The 22321-nt window shown below is 39.0% G+C and overlaps 3 protein-coding genes across 3 annotated transcripts; 1 reads left to right on the forward strand and 2 right to left on the reverse strand.

Moving 5' to 3' along the window:
* The first annotated feature begins 2501 nt into the window (after positions 1-2501).
* On the forward strand, positions 2502-4716 carry LOC111647485 (trafficking regulator of GLUT4 1-like). Its single transcript, XM_023397102.2, has 3 exons — positions 2502-3350; positions 3556-3682; positions 3772-4716. The coding sequence occupies exons 1-3, from the start codon at positions 2949-2951 to the stop codon at positions 3783-3785; spliced, it is 543 nt and encodes a 180-aa protein (XP_023252870.1). The 5' UTR covers positions 2502-2948; the 3' UTR covers positions 3786-4716.
* An 8-nt stretch (positions 4717-4724) lies between these two features.
* LOC111647484 (Golgi SNAP receptor complex member 1-like) lies at positions 4725-15525 on the reverse strand. Its single transcript, XM_023397100.2, has 9 exons — positions 15462-15525; positions 14202-14322; positions 13625-13697; positions 13165-13272; positions 12931-13022; positions 10297-10371; positions 5947-5976; positions 5614-5696; positions 4725-5258 (listed from the first exon to the last, which is right to left on the reverse strand). Exons 1-9 carry the CDS (start codon positions 15487-15489, stop codon positions 5134-5136), a joined length of 735 nt encoding a protein of 244 aa, XP_023252868.1. The 5' UTR covers positions 15490-15525; the 3' UTR covers positions 4725-5133.
* Positions 15526-18506: 2981 nt separating this feature from the next.
* Positions 18507-20599, reverse strand: LOC111647437 (beta-crystallin A1-like). The gene is made up of 6 exons (XM_023397038.2): positions 20561-20599; positions 20123-20186; positions 19844-19962; positions 19570-19711; positions 19338-19480; positions 18507-19144 (listed from the first exon to the last, which is right to left on the reverse strand). Exons 2-6 carry the CDS (start codon positions 20159-20161, stop codon positions 18997-18999), a joined length of 591 nt encoding a protein of 196 aa, XP_023252806.1. The 5' UTR covers positions 20162-20186; positions 20561-20599; the 3' UTR covers positions 18507-18996.
* Between the last annotated feature and the right edge of the window lie 1722 nt (positions 20600-22321).

Here is a 22321-nt window from a genome sequence, read left to right on the forward strand (position 1 = left end):
GAGGTACTGAGATCACTTACTGAGTGCAAAATAATGTTGACATCTGACCAACATTCATGACAATGCTTTTTAGTTTATTTGTTTTCAGCAGCAGGTTAATGTATTACTTCATTAATATAAACTGAATTGGTTGAGTGGGAAACATTGAAAGTTCTTGTTTCAATTTTGTGTCATCAGTCACTTTATAAAATAGTCCAGTCCTCATAGAGTATTTGTTAAATCCAGGGCATGTCATTTTTGAGTGGTCTTCCATTATAAATCTAACTTGAGAGTATATGTGCAGCACACTTGACAGCTTTTCTTTACCAATCTGAACGGGCTGTGGTGGTTTGTACTGCCGGAAACAATCACATCAGAAAAATGAATTAAATGACACTAGAAACACTTTTCCACACGGGCTCACAGGAATATTCTGGATACAATGTCTATTAATAAGGGAAGATAAGGCAAAACTGGAGTGTTGCTGCACTATTAAACCTACAATTTCAGGGTCTTGTTGTATTTTATCTAAATCTCCACTAGATGGCGTGATCATCTGCAAAACTGAGGTTAAACATGACCGGGCCGGTTTCACCGCAGGACAGGGAGGGAAATACAGATGGTATTAAATCTCTGACAGATGGAAAGAGTGCTGGAAAATTATACTCAATTAAAAGTACTGTTACTTACAGGACATTTTACTCAAGTAGAAATAAAAATGTACTCATAAAAGTGCAAAGTTAGTTAATGTACTGTGATAAAACGATTAAATTAAACAGCATCTTTAGGCTACAGGTGCATATGCAGACAGGTATGCATTGATATTTCAATAGGCTACACCGTTCCCAGGTGAGAACTGCACCTAATGCAATCAATACATTTATATAGAATTAACAGTAGAGTAAAGAAGAAGAAAATGTGGGGATGTTTAAACAACATAAACTCCACAGCGGCTACAGCCACAGGCCAAACACTATGTTGCTAGGCAACGCAGTAGTTGTTGATGCTCTCCTCTCCATATCATTCATTTGCTGCACTCACCTGTCTTAACGTCACTGTGATTCTTGTGCACTGTGAAGTCCTCCACAGTCTGCTGCAAATCCCACTTATCTGCTCACTCATTCTCAATGGTATACAATGCAAAACAGGACCAGCCCACTCAGCCTCTCTGGTCTCACTGCACTTCAGAGAGTTTCCAAACACTGAGCTGAAGGAGCTCTGCAGTCACAACAGGGATGACCAAAAACAGCAGAAAGGTGGTGAACATCTCACTGGAGGTAGAAGTGAACGTAGAAGTCCCAGCAGAAGGATCCAACATCAGTTTTAGCAGGTAGCATTTAGCCTGACTCAGCATGCACCTGTTGGTCATGCAACATGGCAGGTGTGTTTGATTTGGGACGCTAATTAAATCAGCAGCTTCTTCTCTGCTGCAGCTGGTGATTTGACCTTTTTTCATTTGTTGTCTGAAAAAATGTCTGTTCTACTTAAGTAAAAATACTTGACTAATACTAAAAAACAGTTAAGTAAGAGCGAAATTATTGATTTTTCTTAAAAAAAGAAAAAGCTACTCCAAAAAGTTCAAGCACACACAACAAACAAACAAACAAACAAATAAACAAACATTAAAGTAACGAGAGTAAATGACTCAAACCCTGATCTCCGATGTGCTGAATTCTCAGTGGATTAGAGTTTAATCACTATGAATGAAACGTTGGTTTATCCATGTTAAAAGTAGAGCAGGGCAGAGTGATGCTATTCAAGTAAGAAAAAAAAAGGAAAAAGAAAACAACTCTTATACCAAGTTTCTTGATTCATCCAGGAGAGTTCTTCACTATCTGCATCAATAAATGAGTCAGTCAACCACAGTTATAGTTATACACAGTAGGTTACAGTATAATGGAGTTAGAATGAACTTCATCTTAACCAACTACAAGTTAAAAGTTACTCATTATAATACTGCAGCATTCACAGCGGTCATTTTCTTGTTTTATGGGTAGTCTACTTTTATTTTGGAGACTATTATTAGATTTTGCTTACATGCATACTTTTAATTAGGTAAATTATCTGAAAACGTGCTCCTTCATATGTAAAATTTTAATGTTATGGTGGTTGAGGTGCACCCTGTTGTGTTATAATACTTGGGCCAGGTTGCTGAGTGTGAGTATTTACATGTGGTTTGGTCGCTGTGGGAAGTCCCCAACAGATAACACAAGGAATTTAACATTTTTACTGTGTACTGACTAATTTAAAAACGACACAGTCACAGTCACTTATTGACAAAACAGCAATTAGCCAATTTACTGTGGTAATGGTTGAAGCCCATTTCTTTTTATAAATATACAGTGAGACTCCTGTTTAAACGCTGCAATATGGCAGAATAGACTTTATAACAGGACCTGAGTCAGCTGGTCGTGCGTAAGTTGAGAGGGTTGTGGTTCATAGTGTCCACCTTACTCCCTCTCACTCACACACCCTGTGCGGTGAGTGACCATGCTGATACAGCTGCTGCCTCCGCGCGTAAATGGAAAGCTTTTACGCACCGCGCGTGTTCACTTCAAAGGCGGTTTAATTGCTGTTTTTGCATTGTCACACGCCTCGCCTGGTGCATAAGTAGGCCTCAGACAATGGGGATGTGCCGTGGAGATGTAAGGGATGCGGCAATACCTCAGTACATAGTAGGGGGGGGGGGAGTAAAAGGCAAGTCGTGCGTCCGGACTCTCACCACCAACTCGCCCAAACGCAAGAGGGACTCAGACATCAATAACGTCTCGCTCATCAATAAGACATTTTGATGGCGCTAGACTTAATTAAATAGGTTTCCTTGGCGATATTACGGTCTTTGATTTTATACTGAATCTGATGACCCCCAATGGAGAACATCTGAAGGAAGACTCTCAAGCATCTCCATCCACAGGAAAGCGGCTCGGTCAGAGAGATAATAAGACTTGGAGATTTCTTAACTTTCAGTGATGGCTATCAACACTGATGCTGCCTTTGGGAAAAGTGCCCTCGGCGAGAGGGAAGTTTCAAATCTCACCGACTTCCAGGACACGGAGAAGCTGCTGAGCACCGTGACCACCGAGCCTACCGGGCAGAGCAACATCAAGCAGTCCGACTCCTTCTCCCTCAACATCAGAGGGAGCGTCCGGTCCCTGGACGCGGACCAGAACGGACACAGGTCGCCGCTTAAGTCGGGCTCCGTCGGGCAGCTGGCCGCCACACCCAAGTCCGCGTCCCGGCTCAGCCTGGGCCCGCTGCCCTCCCCGGTGCCGCCCGGGTCCGTACCCCCGACTTACCTCTGGCTCGCCGTGCTGTCCTGTTTCTGCCCCGCTGTGCCGCTCAACATATGCGCCTTGTGGTATGCAAATGTGGTGAGTGTTACATTAATTTACAACTCTAATTTTCTTCATTATAACACAGTTTAGAGTTATTATCATCTGCCTGTGCTTTAGATGATTGGGTGGATTCAAACACAGTTGTCAGATTAGTATTTTCAAGCACTACAGGTGTTTTCCTTCTGTGTTGCATCTAAATTATTCATTGTTGGTCACTTCCTTCTCGTTTCTTTCCCATTAGTCGAGGTCTGTTCTCCATACAGGAGATATTGAAGGAGCAAGGAAATATGGGCGTCTGTCTATGTTGCTCAGCTGTCTGGCAATGCTGCTGGGTGTGGCTGTCATCATCTTCATAGTGTTTACAATAGGTATGGAAAAACGACACATACCAATCACGCACTCACAAAGCTCAGTGTAAAGCTGTTTAACTAAATGTCTCTTTTCTCTGAACTTTCAGAGACCCAGCAGTGAACTGTGGAAGGAGTCACACTACAGTCTTCTTTAACTTCATCTGATCTCAAATTTGCACAGAAGAGAGGAAGAGGAAGGATGTGATTTTTGAAGATGAAAAAGCACAAAATCTAAGTTGAAAACAAGCTTAAGAGACTCTAACATCTGGATGAAAGAAAGAAAAATGAAAGAAGTCGCAGGCTGTTTCTCTTTTTCTGGCAACTCTCACGACCATTAACCCCACAAACTCAGGAACGAAAGGAAGGAAGATGAAGGCTGCTCACAGTTATTGTGTCGTATCACCAGACAGCATATTCTGGGAGAAAGTGTAGCTACTCATATCCCAAACTAGTGGTGCACTGACGTACACACCTGCCTGACACAGACAGCTCCACAATTTGATTATTAAAAATAAATCATATGGCTTGATTAGATAAGAGGATGTCCTAAAGACTAAAGATGACAACAAACACCACCTTCATCAAAAAATAAACACACATAATAAGATTCGTACCTGATGTGAAGACTCAGTGCACCTCTAGTCTGTAATGCAGCCACTACCTGTCCTGTTTCTCTTAACATTTGCATCTAAGACTCTTCTTCCTGTTCGGCACAGGATGTTCGTGGCTGTGGGACGATGTATAAGCTGTTTTCATACACTGTTTACATCATGTTTAAAACTGTACATGTATCACAACAATGCCCTACTGCCGTCATAGTGTGATATCTTGCTTCGCGTGCTACTATGATAAACTGAACAGACTCTAGTGAACTGCCTGGATCTCTACACCTTGTTATGTTTACAATATACTGCAAGATATGAATGGGGTTCTTCTCCCTGTATGCACTGTTCTTGGCACTCTGATGCTGATGTTTATACATTTATACTGTATGATTGGTTTACTGTGCCATAGTTCTGCATGTATGAAATAAACCTGAATGAGCATGATAACTTCAAAGTGTGCTCATCACCTTTATTTTATTAGGCACTGCCAATACCATATAAAAAAAGTATGACATGAGCAGTACACAATCCCAGTAAAATTTTACTTCATACATTTATAAAGAGATAAAATTAAATACAGGATATAAGCAGCAATATATCAATTCCCAGATGGAAATGTTATAATTCAGAAAATAAATAAACTCTCCAGGCTGAGAGTTGAAACAATTTCACTTTCAATTAAGACTTACTTTTAATCTGATAAATCATTTCTTAAACTGTTGTCTTAAGCAAAGCAAATTACAATAGAAGGAGAAACATATGAAAACATAAAAAAAAAAAAAGGTCTTGGCAACTGTTGGACTGAGTTACAATGAAGATTTTTTGCTCTTAAAGAAAGTAAAGGTCAGTCAACTGACCAGCGAATCAGTGGAAAGTGTAGAGCAACAGGAGTATGGTGCAGACGCCAATCACTCCACCTAGAATTAAAGAGTCCCGCCTCTTGCGCAAATTGATTTTCTGGATGAGACTGTTGATGGCAGGGAAACGATCTGAGGGGTGGGGAAGTGTGGTGAAGGAAAATAATTAAGATCCAATTCAGGTTTCCCTTCCTTGCAGTGATTAAGAGAGAGAAAGAGCAGGGAAAATACATCAGCATGGTTCCTAACACAACTAGGAAAAAGAATAAGTGGAGCCTAATGGTGTAGTCTACTGTCCTTATGCCCAGCTTTCACTGTAAGTGCGTTACGTTATCCCTGCTCAATGCCAGCATGTGCTGCGGGAAGTCCTGCACAGATGCAACTGAGACAAGATCTGTACAAATGTGCTGTAAATGCAAGACTGAGATTTTTTATTTGTACTACAGAGAAACTAAAATAAGAAACAATTAAAAAGATAAAAGGATACTGGCCAAAGTTGTGACCCTGGTTTGGATGGACTTCAACATCCCACGCTGAAATGTGATGTTCTCTTTGGTAGCCATGGCGATACTGGAGGCAGAGAAACCACGAGGGATTAGTGGCAAGAAAAGAAGCATACGGCCGTCAACACAGCGACACATTAAACGAGTTTTACAGTTTCAGTTGAGAAGCCAAAAAGTAGGGAGGCAGCTTGGTCTGATTGAAGAGACCTCAATGTTCTGTGTGTGTGTGTGTGTGTGTGTGTGTGTTACTGTGTTGAATGAGTGATTGAAAAAGGAAGAGGAGGGAGGAGGAGAGAGATCAGAGCAGTAAAGCTTACCTTATTGCATTGTCAATAAGTCTATCTGAGCTGTGAACATGAAAGGGAAAAAAAAGAGAGACGTCAGTTCAAAGCAACTGAAATAACTTCATTTATTAAGTCTTATAAAAGATTTACACTGTCTACAATCCTTTAAAAAGTGCCATAATTTAATGAATCATCATTCACCACTTTTAACAAATAAGCTTTTGATATCATTTCGAAACTGTATACATTTCTCCTGGCACTACACAGGGAAAGCCTGTGCATGAAACCACACAGCTCTCTTGGTCTATTATCATAAAAGGAGCACTTCCCTGTGATTCCTGCGAGACCGGAGAAAGTGCTGCTTAATGGAGGATTTTTGAGAAAGTGAGAATCTGATGGGTCAAATCGAACCCAGTCGCAGCAGAAGCCAGATAATCTCTACAATAAATCTGCTCTGAACACATGCAGTAGATGTATGAATTTTCATGATGGTGATCTGATCCCTGTGTTATTTGTTTTAGGTGCACATAAGCAAAAGAGACATGTAGATGAACGGGCACACACATGCACGGGGTTTACGTCAGCTGCCATTAGCTGCGGAGGTAAATGACGGATAGAAAAATGAACTGCTCGGTCCAGGGCTGAGCAGAGCACATAAGGGCAGCACTGTGCATCTTGGCAGACTCCACTGGAGACCAAAAATCAATACTGTGCTTTATACTTCCTCCATCTATCCGTCCACCTCTTCCACTATCTGTCTACTGCTGTCCTCTGCTTTTTCTCTCTGTCCTTCATTAGCTGGCCGGGTCCTTCTTGCTTTTTCCTTTTATACGTGGGACTACTTTTCTCACTCATTAAACCTCACAAAGTAGTCTGATCCTGTTTGTGTCAATTGTGCCTAGATGACATTATTGCTACATTTAACTTAAAGAAATCAGGTAAACAACAAGTTTCTTTTTGTGATTGCGTTTATATTTTGTCAGTACAGGAGAGCAGACTGAATCCTGTATCCTCAAGAAAATGATCAGATCAGAAAAGAGCAACAGAAAAAAGCCTTACGGATACCTTAAATATCAAGTACTATTTTTTTTTGTTATTGTATAATAATGTTATTTGTTTGGCAACAAATCCAAAAACATTAAAACCACAGAACTAAGTTTCGGTATGCTGCAAACAGGAAGTGGCTAAAACACTTCGCAGAAGGGGTGTATTTGAATTTGTTATGGAGAGACATACATATACTGAACATATGAATCGACAGCTCTTGAGTTTATTGTGCTGCAGAAAAGATTTTAGAGGTTTATATGGACGTTTAAATGCTTTCTGCACTTGGATACATTGATGCAGAAAATCATGGATCTTCAGCTAATAAGCAACAGAAAGTGAGACGTATCATAAAGCTACAAGATGCTTCAGTGACATTCAAGTAATCACATACCAATCATTTAATATTAATACATATTATTCTTATAAGGTTCTCATGTTGGCACATCATGACTCACGTTTTCATTTTTAAATGATGAGTTCATTCAGTGAAGTGAAATGAAATGTGTCTCAGCATGAGCTCCATAAACCTGAACATATTTTTAAAAATATGGAAAAACAATATATTTTTGTCGTGAGATTTTAAATATTTCAGTGACTTCCTGCAACTGAAGCTAACAGTTATTTTCATCATCAGTTAATCACTTTGTAGATTACTTCCTTGTTTGGTCTATGAAATATCAGAAATGGTTAAAAATGCCCATCATTACGTCCCGGAGCCCACTGGGAAGTCTTCAAATTGCTTTGTCTGACCAGCAGTCTAAACCCCAAAGGTTTTCAGATTCACGTCACAGCAGACTAAGAAAACCAGCAAATACTCACTTTTTAAAAAGCTATTTCGCTTTTTAAACTTTTCTGATGATTGACATAATAACTATAAGTATAACTATAGACATGCCAGTATTGAGGTGATGCTGCAACATTGCTCCATTTATTTATTATTTTTTAAATCATGTGTTCAAACAGGCCTTTGACTTTTATTCATTAGTTCTTGTTTTCAGGAAACTTTCTCTGTTGCCTGAAACCAAGAAACTAGTTCCCTGGAACTACACACAAGCCAATATTGAAGTGATGCTGTAACATCTCTATTTACTTTTAAAAATAATGTGTTCAAACATGCTTTTGAACTTCCACTTATTACCTGTAAGTGCTGTTACATAAACACTCTGTGTTCATGATGCATAACTGATAAATGATTCATAATTGGTTTTATAAATTAAGCCAATAAATAAATAATCTATTGGATGTAAGATTAAACTTAAATCTGATGTGGTTTGATGTACAGTACATTCACTTGTTATAGTTCAGATATAATGAGGAATGACATCACGCGTCTGGTGAGAACGTGCTGCTACATTTAGTGGAGCTGACAGAAGTGAGGTTTCTCTCTCATGGACAGCAGGTGAGCAGATGTTTCTCACATCTGCTACAAGCATTCAAAGTCATAATTATTGACGTATGACGCTAAAGCAGATGGTCAAAGAGACTTTCTAAAGACATGCTGATGACAAGCGCCCAACAAGGTATTTTGTTATGAAAAATGAACTACGTTATGTTCTCGTGTATTTTTATATTGTGTTTATTCAAAAATGATATTTCTCACGCTGTGACTAAGGCACCGATACATCGGAGAAACACGACGTGCCCCAACACTAAACGCCCGTTTCAAAGCGTCAACCTGTATCTGTGTTGAAGTGAAGAGAGCCATGTTCTTGGTTTCAGTATAGGAAATGTGTTAATGGCACTCTGATGGACAAACATCCTCCCTCCCTTTAGATAATGTTGAAATGAGGACATAAGCTGCATCAATAAAACCTGTTTTGAAGCACAGAGTAAAATGCTTGAACGCATCACTGACATGATCACACCTGTGCACAATATCTGAGAAAACACCAAATCAACCTCACAGCACAGATCAACCATCTCACACTCTACATGTATCGGTCATCTCAGTGAGCAGTGGTTAGGTCGGATTTTCACTTTAGTTGTTCCAGCGACCAACCAGCACCTGACCGTTAATATTGGCTGTGCATGGGGAGTTTTGTTCACTGCTCTGTCTTGTATCTTTCTTGTTTACGTTTACATGTTACACATAAAGCTGATCCTGTGTCTGCAGAACAATTTGAAAACAAAAACATTACAAACAGACAACCGTATTTGCAAATAGTTAAAATTAAAAAGTCTAAAATATAGTACACACACACACACACAGTGCAGATTTCTGTGCAGCTGTTTTTGGAAACAGAGCGAGACACAGGCTGCACCTTGAGTGTCATTTAAAGTTTTACATGTGTCTGCTCGAATGACAATTACGTGTGGTGGCAGCGAGTGCAAGTTTTATGACGCTGTGTCACAGAAGGATCCATTTAAGGGAAACTCTTCTGGTTAGTTTGTGGCTGAGAGGCTGAGCTACAGTTAGTTATGGTTACGAACAATCATCCACAGAGCTAATGGCTGACTGTGAAACACATCATGACCGTCTGGCACGACACAAACACCACAAAGCCACACGGATAATTACAAAACTACACACACACAACACAAGTAATTGTACGTACAAATTCCTTCATTTAGAACAAAAAAAAAAAAAAAAAAAGTGAATCTGCCCAGAAACAACAAAAAAGAGCACAAAAAGAAACCTATCAGAGCAGGATCACAATAAATGGCTATTCCTATAACAATGGCAGAGACAACATTTGAGAAGTAATCATTTTAAATTTCAAAAAAAGTTCTTGGTTTTACACATTGGCTGATGCAGCCAGGTGAAACAAAATATCACAATCTGTATCTCTGTGGGAAAAGAAAAAAGTTTTACTGAACAAGCAAAACACTTGTTGTTTACAATATTAGTAAGTTCCTCCTGATACGACATGAACACACATGTGCAGGACACGTATAAAAGCGGAGTCTTCCCTCATTAATTCAACCAGTTCACCACAACAGCCCAGGACAAACAACTGACACCAGTGGTAAGACAAAGACAACATGTGTGTTAACTGCTGTCTTTTAAATAAAATGCAATTACTCTCATTGTTTAATTTTGCATTTTATACTGAGATTATGACAGACTCTCTTACACTTGCTAATTTAAATTCAGAGAGCCCAGACAAGAGAAATCCAATAGTATCTGAACAAGTGTAGAGCATTTTATCTGAACTCATTTCCATAACAATCGCTGTTTTACTTTCCTCTTAGTCATTTTCTCCCTTTCGAGATGCCAGCAGAACCATTCAATAACGTTGGTTGTGACGAGGGGAAGGTCGCTTCTGACAAAACATAACAATTTCCTGCAGTTCTGTTCCAGTGTTTCTAAGTGATAACGTTTTACAGAAATCTTACTTTCTGAGATGTTCATGTTCCTTCAGGAAGAGCTCAGTCTTTCTGTTATTGACCCCAGAGCTGCTCTTGTAGGACCTGAACAAGAAAACAGAAGAGAGAAACATGAATTAATGGGGAATTAGGTGACAATTAAAGGAAATTAAACATTTTCTTGTAATTTTTCTGCCTTTATTTGAGATAGTAGACCGCACAGGGAATGTGGGATTAGACAGAAGGGTACGAATGCAGTAAAGAATGAAACTGGACATGTGGATGTCAAGTGGGTAAAATGTTTGCATGTTAACATTAATTAGCACCGAACACAAAGTAGGACTGGGATTGGTGGGAATGTCAATAGTTCTGCAGGTGTTTGGATGTAAATCAGAGAATTAAACAAGCTCAAATGTTTTACCTGATGATGGCGCCTAACCCTAAAGTCAGTTAGATTCAGTGCCTGGGAAGCCCAAGTGAAAACTATGACCTTCTGATGCAGCTAGAAGTTTTCATATCATATCTACAGCTGCAACAATTATTCAATTAATCAATTAGTTGATTGATAGAGAAAAAAAAACAGAACAGAAACTATTTTTTGAGTCATTTTATAAGAAAATTTGTCAAAAATTCTCTGGTTTCAGCTTTTGAAATGTGAATATTTTCTGATTTCCTTAGTCTTCTATGTCAAATGACTCAATGTCTTTGGGTTTTTCACTATTTATCAGACAAAATAAGACATCACCTCGGGCTTCAGGGAGTTTTATGACATTTTATTGCCCAACCAACTAATCAATAAATAGAGAGATTAATCAACAGTTGCAGCCCTGATCACATCTCATTAAAAGTGATAACCACCTTTTTCAAATAAAAAAAACAAAAATACATTGCTATATAAATCTGTATGAGTTCTTTCTCTGTTTGGTGCAGTGTAGTTTAACTCCTCTCTTGTTTGGTTGCTTCATGAAAGCACGAGGCAGCACCCTACCCTCCATAATTATGTTTAAGTAGCTTTGAATTGGCTACATATGCCACCAAAGACAAGTTTTTGCTCCATCTCTTCTCCGGTCTGAACAACGTGTTTCACTCCCTGCTATTAACTGATGCCTGGATGCTGATTATGTACTTCCTGCGTTAAGGCTTTTAAGTGATTAGCTCTGCTTAACCTACAACTCTGTCCTCCATCTCTTATTTACACTCCCTGTTTGGACTGATCATCAATTCATCATCCATTATCTCCTCTGCCCCTCTCCCTCCCACTGTTGCTCCACACCTCTCACCTCTATGGGAGTAATTAAAATTCACTTTCGTAATTATTGTAATCGGCCGACATCAGCTCAGGACAATGTCTCTCTCTGCCTCTTTCTCTCTCTGTACTGTCTTGCTCGCCCTGTCCTCCCTTGATAGGGCATTTCTCTGTATCACGCAGCCCAGATGTAACCACTCTCCCTCAGCTTTGGCTAAATGAAAGCCTTGCGGTTTGATTTACTGTAGAAGGCACTTAGGAAAGCTACCCCCAGAGAGATGGGGGGGGGGGGGTCTGCTGATAAGAGTTGGTGCCTCTGCCTTTTTAGAGGATGAAACATTAGAGATGGAAAGGAGAAAGAGGAGAAAGGGTGGGGAATTTCTGCAACAAACTGGACGTTTCTGCCTCCCACTGGTTAAGGATAACATAGCAGAAGTTCAAAAAGAATTCAGAGGAGGGTGAGGAAGAGAGAGAGAAAGGAAAAGTAAGGAAGGAAGGAAAAGAAAGATAAAAATGTAAGAAGTAGTGCAGAGGAAAACCTAGGATGGAGGGAATTGAGGAAGGAAAGACTGACTGTGCCAACATAACACAGACTTGAAGGAGTACTCCAGGTATTGCACTTCCATGAAGTCGGGGGAGTGAGAGAGAGGATTTAAACAAAGAAATAGTCAAAATCAGTAGAATGACTTAAGAGTGCTCCCTAATAGATAAAAAAATATGTAAACTTGTATATAAGTATCTAGAACGGTCTGAACCATATCTGCCAGAGCTTTTCCAATTACAATATATCATTTAAACTACCACATGCATCTAGAACAGAGATGATCAGTTGATAAGTTACTGAAAATCAATGATGACTGAACCTTTACTTCTGGACTTGGCATCCTGTTTCACCGAGTATGAGAATTACAGTGGATTTGCTGTTTTACCATCAGAGTTGCATTACGATACTTCTTCCTAAATATTTAGATGTGAAGACGACACCTTGGACTCTGGGAAACTCTATTTGATGCACCTCACTCTTTTTTTTTTTTTATAGACGCAAATGTTTACTTGATTAATTGATGATATAATCTGCAGATGAATCAATAAGAGTTATTAATAAATAAGTATAAGTTGTCACCCCAGTCCTGACGTGCATAAATCACAAAGTCAATATCAGACTCTTGCCAGTGACAGCTGAGATGAAAAATAGTTAAACTGCTTTATAAACCTAATAATACTGATTAAATAAACATTTTGTTTTACATTTTTCAGTGTAAAATGCTCTTATTGATGACACAAGTTTAAACAGGTGTTTTGCTCAAGACAAGCAAACCACAATGTTGTGCTGAGTGGAAAAGAACATGGGGATTACGTAATATTTGCTAACAACGTACAATTTCTTTTATTATATGTAGATACATAAAGGTGCTTACTCAATGTCTCTGTGAACAGAGCCCAGCAGGTCCTCTCGCTCTCGCAGGCTGAAGAAGTTGCTTTTGGTTTTGTGAAACTCATGGGTGTAGTCCTGCAGGGTACAACATTATAAACTACAGTCAGCAAGACTGAAGGACAGAAAGGGGAATTCACAAAAGAAAATGCTGGCAATCAGTTCTTTGGAGCTAAAAAACTTTTCATCATAAGAAAGTAAGAAAGTGAATTGTATGTACCTGTAAAATATCTCTGTGCCTCTGTAGGGTGTGCATCAATGCAGCGTTATGTGATGATACTCCTGGGGTGTTTGTGTATTCTGCCATTTTGTCATTAACTGCTGTAAGCTGAAAAAAAAAAAAAACACAAAAAACAAAGATTAAATTCATTTGAATAATTTGACAAGAATTAAATATCTGACTACAGTAAAGCAGATTTCAAAGTAAGCATGAATGTACTGCAATAAGTATAAACTGCAATTGTAATAGTCTGTACAACCAGTAAAATAAACAGTAAATATCTCAGCAGATAAAAACCCAGGATGACACATCTGTTTTGGTTAGCTGCTCAATTGTTTCTATTGGAGAACACTCTCATTTAAATTTGATATTTTTGGTATAACACTAGTTCTATCACCTTGAGGTTTCGCTAAAGCCCCTTCAACTATGGCTGGTAGTGACTGTGTGATATGTGACTTACATTGGCCAAGAGCTGCTCCAGCTCAGTAGTCATGGCAATGAGCACATTGTCTTGAGTTGAGCCAGAATCAGACCTGATGAAAGGGAAATGATGCTAAAGTTCCACTTTATATTTATACTTGTCATTCCAACTAGAAAAAATACAGTTGAATGACAGACAAAATATTAGTGTGCAGACGAAAGCAGCACAACAAGGTTTTCAACACCAATTCCTAATTTGGTATCAGAGCTGTCGGTGCTCAACATAGTAAACAAACCGGTTATTGTCCAACAAATTAAATAGCAAAAAACCCACAAAATATCATATTACTCATACATTGTGCACAATCAGTGGAAATAATAATAATAATATGATATATATTGATATAATATGATAATAATAATGATGTGTTAAATACAAAACATGTTTACAGTATTCAGAAATTCAGTTTTCCACAGACTCTGAAAACACAAATACATTTTGAAAATCTCCACAATTTCATTTGAGCCAGATGAGTTCATACAGATATTTAAACTGTATATCCAAAGCTCATAGTACATCCACACTGATAAAGTGAAGTGAGAAGTGTGCTGTTGACCTGATGTCTCTTTTCTGCTGGTCCCAGTTGCTGCTGCTGCTGTAGCTGGTGCAGAGCTTACTGAAAGAGACCAGCTTGAGGTCCAGCTCATTCTCCAGCTGTCTGGCCTGTTTACGCAGATCTGAGTGCAGAAACAGAGACAAACATCTCAATATGGAAACAGGCTTTACATATCTGACCAAAAGAAACCCGTGACTTATTTCTGGAAAACAAATCACAAAAAACAGTCAATAAGAAGCAAACAAGACTGAATGCATCGCAAAGATGCAGCTAAAAAGTCACATCAAACAGAAGCTACACAGGAGACTGATCTGGCTCAGATATGGCTTCAAATGGCAACACTTTCACTTTCCAATAACAGTGTTGATTTGTTTTAAATTTTGGCAGCTACAATTAAGTCAGCACATATGAGTACTTTGTGGGAATTACTGAATGAATTAACAAAAAATCAAATCTTCATACCATCTCTGTTTACAACAAAATTAAATTCATAGATCACTGACAAAAACATATATATTAGTGTATAGACTAAATAAATACTGATTAAATAATTCATCCTGTCTTCTTATTCAAGCTATGGAACAAAGTTAGAAATCTTTAACACGTTGAAATTAAACAGCCGTTCAAAGTTTTTAACCAGCATATACATATATTTAATATTATATACATATTTCTAGTTTTATCAAGGCATTTCATGTAAAATAAACTCTCATAAAGAATCACAATTTGTACAGTCAAAAGGATACGCGAAAAAGATGTAAAACAACTGCAAAGATACACAAAAAACCATATAGACCACAAAAAGACGCAAAACAACCACAAAAAGACGCAAAACATCCACAAAAAAACTCAACATGTACATCTTATTTTACTGCCGTAAACGTCAACGTGTACTTAAAGACACTCAAAACAACCAGAAAGAGACTCGAAACGGCTACAAACAATGCGGCCGTTTCCCTTTCAGTCTGCGGGGGTCCGATAAAGGAGGGGTGGGGGATCTTTTACCTGTCGGTGCCCAGAGGCCCATTTTCTCTTAGTCCTTCCGTGCAGATGACAACTTTTTAAGTTCGACATTAACGACCAACAAGCTAACAGGTTAGCTCGGAACCGGCTAAAGACATCTCCTTCCCGCCGACATAAAGTTTATTTAACGTTACATATTAAAGGAACAATGTGAATGTGTTTGACCTGAATCTACGAAGAACAATAAATCATGTACACGCAGACAATTGTTTTTAAATTAGATACTGTATAACTTACCTTCCCAATAGTTGCTGCTGGTTGCCATGTTTGTTGTTGACTTGTCATCATCAGCCGTCAAGAAGAAAGAACTGTCGCAAATTCTGATTTAAAACCACAGCGGCCTCTAGTGTTTCCCGCCCGGAAGCGTACCACTTACTGTAGTAAATCAGAGATGTATAGACCTTTGCTTACCTAGAAGCACTAATACTGCGCTGTAAAAGAGCTCACAAGTTAAACTCTTACTAAAATAAAAGTATGTAAATAGGCTATATTAGGAAAATGCATTTAATCATTTATCAAAAGGAAAAGTAGACTGCTCAATGCAGAGAAATGCCCCCTGTTACAGCAGCAATGAAATTTGTTACAGCATACCATGAAATGTTTGGCCTTCTACAGGTAAACTCACTTAAACTCACTTAACTATCAAAATAGTTGCCCGTTTAGTTTTATGTCAACTGACTCGTCAATTAATCAACTAATCATTTCAGCCCGAGCTTTATGTACTGTTTGATTTATTAAAAAGCCTCCTATTCTATAAGTCGTGTATAATTTAATAGTCATAGGGGACATAATGAAAACACTACTACTTTTATTTTTGATAGGTTGACTATTTTACTGATAATACTTCTTCTCCTTTACTAAAAAAGTAGGATTTTGAATGCAGAACTTTTACTTCTAATGGAGTATTATTGTATTGGTACTTTTTGAATTTGAATACTGGTGAATTACTGTGAAAGCAGTATTTTAATGTAGTGGTTGGTTGAGCTTGGTTAGAGGTCACTTCACTAAGCCTTCTTTATGGACATTACATCAAGGTCTGCAGGAAGTAGGGGTGTTACAGATGCTGCAGCACCTGGAGAGAGTATAGTTTTTTTTATTTTTTATAGTATAGTAGTATATTTATATGGATTTCATCATTCATTTGCCTACGCCAACACACATTGTTCCGCGACTGTTTCTAACAACACATTTCCCTGAGCTGCACACAGCTTGCTACTCCAGGCTTCTTCCCTTCATCCTCTTCAGACCACCACACATCATTTGAAAAGTTTGTTACAATCTAAGATGGATAACGACCTTTAATGTAACGCGAATTAACAGTTAATAAAAAACACCTGTAAAGCGAAGTGATACACGTAGTTACGGTGGGAAATTAGTTGTATAATAATAAAGATCATTAACCAATCAGTGGCAGTGTAAGGTGGGTCATGTCAACTCCATAGACTGTATATATAAAAAGGTGAACTCTATGGTAAAATTCGTAAGTTTACAACTATGGATTAAATAAAAAGTTTACAACCTGCTGCTGCACCATTGATAGCTAATCGAAGGTTGGTTCTAGCTTCCGCCGACGGCACCGGATCCAAGCGCCAGCAGCGCCACAACCGAGGACCTGCCGGTAACAGCTGTTAAGCTCGGAGTGACCTGGCGGCATTTGAGGAGCCTTCCCAGCCTCCCAACTTCAATTTTCCGGCCAGCGTTTATTTTTGGGAAAGAAACTTTCAGCCGTGCATTTACACCAACTTGTTTTTTTCTAAATGGAAGTGGCTTCATTATCCGGCAGAGTTTGGTCACGTTGTGTGTTTTGCTTGCGTGAAAAGGCAGCAGAGGGAAACCGGCTGATTAGGTGCCCTACCTGGCGTGAAAACATGGCTGCTTACTACCAAGACTCAGAAGAGACAAACTCAACTCTCCTTGATGCATGTCCACCCTGACATTTTGAATCATCCATGCCCTTATGAGAGACACACAATTTCCATAACACGTTAGCGCAAGGCAACATTTGGATTATTAAAACTACTGGAGCACCTGCAGCTCAAGGTAAGTTATTTGGTTCAAGCAGTTTAATATTCAGTTGTCAATTACTTATCACACTGATATAACTTTGTTGAAAAAGTAGTATTGTTGTAGGCATATGTTGTATTTGTATGGGTTATATTGTTTGGGTTGGGGTATAATGTTTCTACAGCACCCCCAACTTAAAACATCCTCAGGCGCCCAGAGTACAGCTGCAACTAATCCTTATTTTTATTTTTGATTAGTCAGTCGATTGTTTTCTTGATTACTTTGTTTCTTCTATAAAATGTTAGGAAAAATTATAATTTCCTAGAACACAATATGTCTTCAAATGTATTGTTGTGTCCAAATGACAGCCCAAGGCTCAAAGATATTAAATCTACTATCATGTTTTACACATAAAAGTATTAAATACTCACATTTGAGAAGCTGAAACCAAATGCTATAATTTTTGGTCAATTAATCAACTAATTGTTACAGCTCTAATGTGTGGTTTGCAGCATGTAAATTGATCAGATGTTTTCTATGTAAAATCTTAATACATAAAGTAACCCTAACTGTTACTCAGTAAAAAAAAAAATATTGGTGTTAAGCACTACTGGTAGGTCTGTTATTAAAAGGTCATCACAGCATTTGTCCATCAAACATTTTCAGCTAAAGTGATTTAGTTTAGGAAAATAGGAAGATATTTAAACAGATAAAAACTGAAATCTTACAAGATACTAACATTATTCTGACGGTCTAATATATCCTGTTACATACTGGTCTTAATTCAGTTTTCAGTCAGCCTGCCCTTTATGAGGCTGTGCCTGCTCAGGCGTTTTGTTTTCTGGATCTTTACCATTAGTAGGTAGGATTGTGAGACTTGTATATATTGAGGTATTGATGTGTATGTGTGTGTCTGTGTGTGTGTGTGTGTGTGTATATATATATATATATATATATATATATACTTTACATTTCCCATATTGCTCACAAACATGGCTCACAACAGGACTCATTGTAATCTATTTTAGTTTTAGTTTAAACTCTCATCATTTGTGTTCTAAACTGAGTTTAAGTGATTTAATACTCAGCACACATAAAGTGTAAGAGCTCAGATCAAACCTAAATGCAGTCTCTGTGTGTATTTAATTCCCATCCATATTTTGTTTTTTTTTTGTTCACATTTCTCATGTTGATTATTATAATTTAAGCTGTTTGCTGCTGAGCAGAGACAAGGACAAGGCACAGATGTGATTGAGGTACATGTCAGTATTGCAAATCTCTGTTTCTTTGCTCATTCTTTTTATTCATCATCTTGAACATAGGCAGTCATGGATATCACAGGTATCACTGGTTCTTGTGTTGATGTAGAAGACAATGACGATGATCATGATGATGCCATCAGTGTTAGAGATGCAATAGAGCAAAAACTTTTAGGTGTTTTCACCGTTCTGCAGACCAACCTCGGCAGATGAGGCCTCTCTCTCACACTGTTTCAAGCTTCTCTCTGTCGTTCCTATTTTCTGTCTTTCTGACATCTTTTTTCCTTTCTTTTGCGATGTTTCTTTAAAAAACAAAAAGTGTGAACAACTGACGTCAGTAAGCACCTGAAGACCAGCTCGGGATCCTGCTTTGACTAGTCGGACCGGTGGAGCCAGGGAGATGGAAGTTGGGGGAGTGGAAGAACAGAAGGAGGGTTGGAAGTGCAGGAGGAGGGAAAGGAGAAGGAGGGGGAGAGGAGTTAAGGAGGTGAAAAGGAAACACTCCCTTCTCAGTGCTGGATCCTCCTGATGGACTGAATCTGGGGAGTCTGGGAGTGGGAGCCAAACTCACGGTAACACTTGTACTCTCCTCCGCGAAGGTCGGACTCCATGATGTACTGGTGGCCGCGGTAGCCAGGGAACTGGTAGCACACGAAGCTGAAGAAATAAACAAGAGCATCCTGATTAAACTTCACAGAAACACTTCAATAATCATGGATAGAAATAGTGATGTAAGTAGCTGATGGTTCTCCAAGCGGATTCTTGTGCAGTATTTTCCCTCAGTATGTGTTTGTAGCTGTTGCTCAGGACTAGCTGAAAGTGTGTAAGTGTGTCATGTCAATGGACTTACGCTCCACTCTGGATCTGCATGGATCCAACCTCATTGTTCATCCAGCCCATGGCCTGCAGGGAGGGGTAGTCGTCACACAGCTCGAACTGACGACCATTCATGTTCTCATTCTCGAAGATGGTCATGCGGGAGTCCTTGTGGTTCTGTACAAAGGAGGAAAAAAGGAGGCTTAACACAACTTGAGGTGAAGCTCAGCCAGAAGCGAGCTAAGGTTATTGTATATTAGACCTACAGCGCAGCAGATGGGCCTGAAGGAGATCATCCTCTCAATGCGGTAGGAGTTGCTGCCGCTGTAGGCCTCAAAGCGAGGGTAGTCTCCCTTCTCCAGGACAAACTGCTGGCCGCAGAAGCTGGAGTGCTCGTAGCCCACCCAGCTGCAAGCAGAAAGTGGAGTTCATAAAGTCAGAAACCAAGGAAATCTAAAATAAATGCACTTTTTAAGCTCCCCAAAAATCAAAAGAAGGCTTGTATTTCTAAAAGTAAGGAAGAGCTGTCTGGATACATACGCGCCACACTCAACCTTCAGGGAGCGGATGTTCTCCATCCCACACTCCATGATGTTCTGGCAGCTGGCGGTGAACTCCATACGCTTGCCCTGGAAGTACTCCTGATCGTACACAGTGATCTGAAAAAGAACGAAACGGAAGATTACACATTCACAGTGTAATGTTTTTTAAGTCAGTCCATAAACATAACAATTGAAATACTTCAACGCCACTGAAACGTCTTGCAGCTCCCTGTGCTCATGGGTAATGTAGAGTTACGCATGTACGTCATATGCTTACCTTCCAAGGGCCCATGGGAATTGGGTTTGTCTGAGCCATTTTGTCTTCTTTATTTCAGGAGTACCTGAGGGGAAATACACAGGCAGTCAGGGTGGGGACGGACAAAACACTAAAAACAAACCTGTATTAGTTAAACACCATTTTACTCTCAAGTATCTAAATAACCACTTATTTTTTTATTCTGTTTGCTACTCTGGGTGGGGTTTTAGCTTCCTCTGAGGCTGGTACTTCACTGTTTACAAGATTCAACAGTATAAGCCTATGAATGCCTATAAAATCTCTTACTTCCAGTAAAGGCAATAAACAGCCACTCTGTCTTCACTCTGAGCAATTACGATTCCCTGGTGTTAGTTGATATATCGAATTAGAGGCCCATACTACATCATGTCTATAGATTGGGAGACTGTTTTGTCAACTACTTCAACTAGTTTGACCTACCCAAACTGGTGAGCTGTGTGTCGCAGTGTTCCACTGAATGGTCTGCAGAGATGGTGTGTATGGGGGTATATATACACCCGCGGGTGCCAGGGGCCGGGGGGCAGGCACGCCTGGACTCATGTCAGCACTTTGCTTTGGACTCCATTGTTTTGTTGTGTGAGCCACAGAGGGGTTAACACACAGACACACACAGTGATTCATGAAAACACAAAGGGACCAAACGGCTATACTATGTTACCTATGCCTCTGTGGTAAATCTGTATGTTGAGAGGAAAAACTGGGGTCACTTTCCCAATCAGGATATAGATCCATTATTAGATAAACATATGTGAAATAGGGATTCTTTTAGTAATGAGCATGTTGTGTTTTATCAAATGAGTAAATGACACTCAAACTAGTTATAGTCTTTGGTTGTGAAGAGGTAAATACTTCCAAAGCCATTTTTCAGGCACCCTTGTAAAGATTTGTATGACATTTGTTGCAAAATCTCCAAATAAAGGCAAATATAATATATTAATCAATCAATAGTCAGTTTGTCAAAGTCGTATCTTCTTTGAATTATTGCATGTATTCAATCAATAACACGTTTGACATTAACGTGGACGTGGGTAGTGTGGGTGCTGGACAGGCTTAAACACCCTCTGCCATCAGGGATTATAAAAATCATCAGTAGATAATAAATATATTTGAACTTATTATATATTGATTTCCTCCCTTTCTTATTGTGGAGGTTTTTGTTTTGTTTGCTTTTATCTGTTTGTAATGTGTGACTGTCCCTGCTCATTAAAACATGTATCAGACATGATCGTTTTGTTCGCCAAGACTCAGGTCAGTTGTATGTCTTCACTCTGTTGACTGATTTTAAAAGTGCATTTCAACAGCGATGTAATTCCCTGAAACCTGAAAGCCATGTGTAATGATGACTGGACAAACTGGATCATTGACATTTACAACAGATTTGAAATAGGAAGATGTAGGTGTGCTGGAAATCTAATTAGGATGCCTTATTGATCTCTACAAAGGAGGCAATCCATGGATGGTGCAAAGGAATAAGTTTCTTGGCAACAGAGTCAGAACTTTTCAGAATTGGCAGCAGTCTGGTGGGTGAACAGAGATACAATATTTTACCTAAACCCAACCTGTCCAAACTGATTCACTGTATCTGCGAACACCAGCAGAGGTCACAGTGATGCGTTTGTGTGCCTCTTTTTTTCTTTTTTTTTTTTTTACATTGTGGTTTAAATGCAAATTGTGAATGAAATCAGCTGTTGCTATTTTTGGAATACCTGTAGAAGTGTATAAATCAACAATGAAGGTATAAACAGGGGGAGTGGCACCGGCTGAAAGGCCTCATTGGCAGGACTGGCAACGCTTTGGCACAGACCGCAGAGCTATAATTGGCATCTCTACTTTCAGGTAGCAGTGTGACTGGATCGCTGTAACACAGGCAATGTGTTGTGGTAATTGTATGACAGAAAATGAGGCCAAAGTCAAGCGGTTCATCACTTTTTATGCTTTAAATTGATCTGAATCATGTTGTCTTATTCCTTCCACTTTTAAACACAAACTTTGTTGAAGCCATTTTAAAGCATTTTTAATACTTATTTAATTTATTTCAAACATCTGAATTAAAAGGTGTGTTATAGTATTTTACAGTACTGTTCATTGAACCGTTAAAGTAAGCAAGCATAGAGTGAACAAAAGTAGCTGCTGGGTACAGTGCATTCAGAAAGTGTTTAATTTTAACATTTCAAATTCAAT

Source organism: Seriola lalandi, unplaced genomic scaffold (genome assembly GCF_002814215.2).
Source record: "Seriola lalandi dorsalis isolate HSWRI2012SDOR001 ecotype SW California unplaced genomic scaffold, Sedor1 jcf7180002054995, whole genome shotgun sequence".
Classification (NCBI taxonomy): Eukaryota; Metazoa; Chordata; class Actinopteri; order Carangiformes; family Carangidae; genus Seriola; species Seriola lalandi.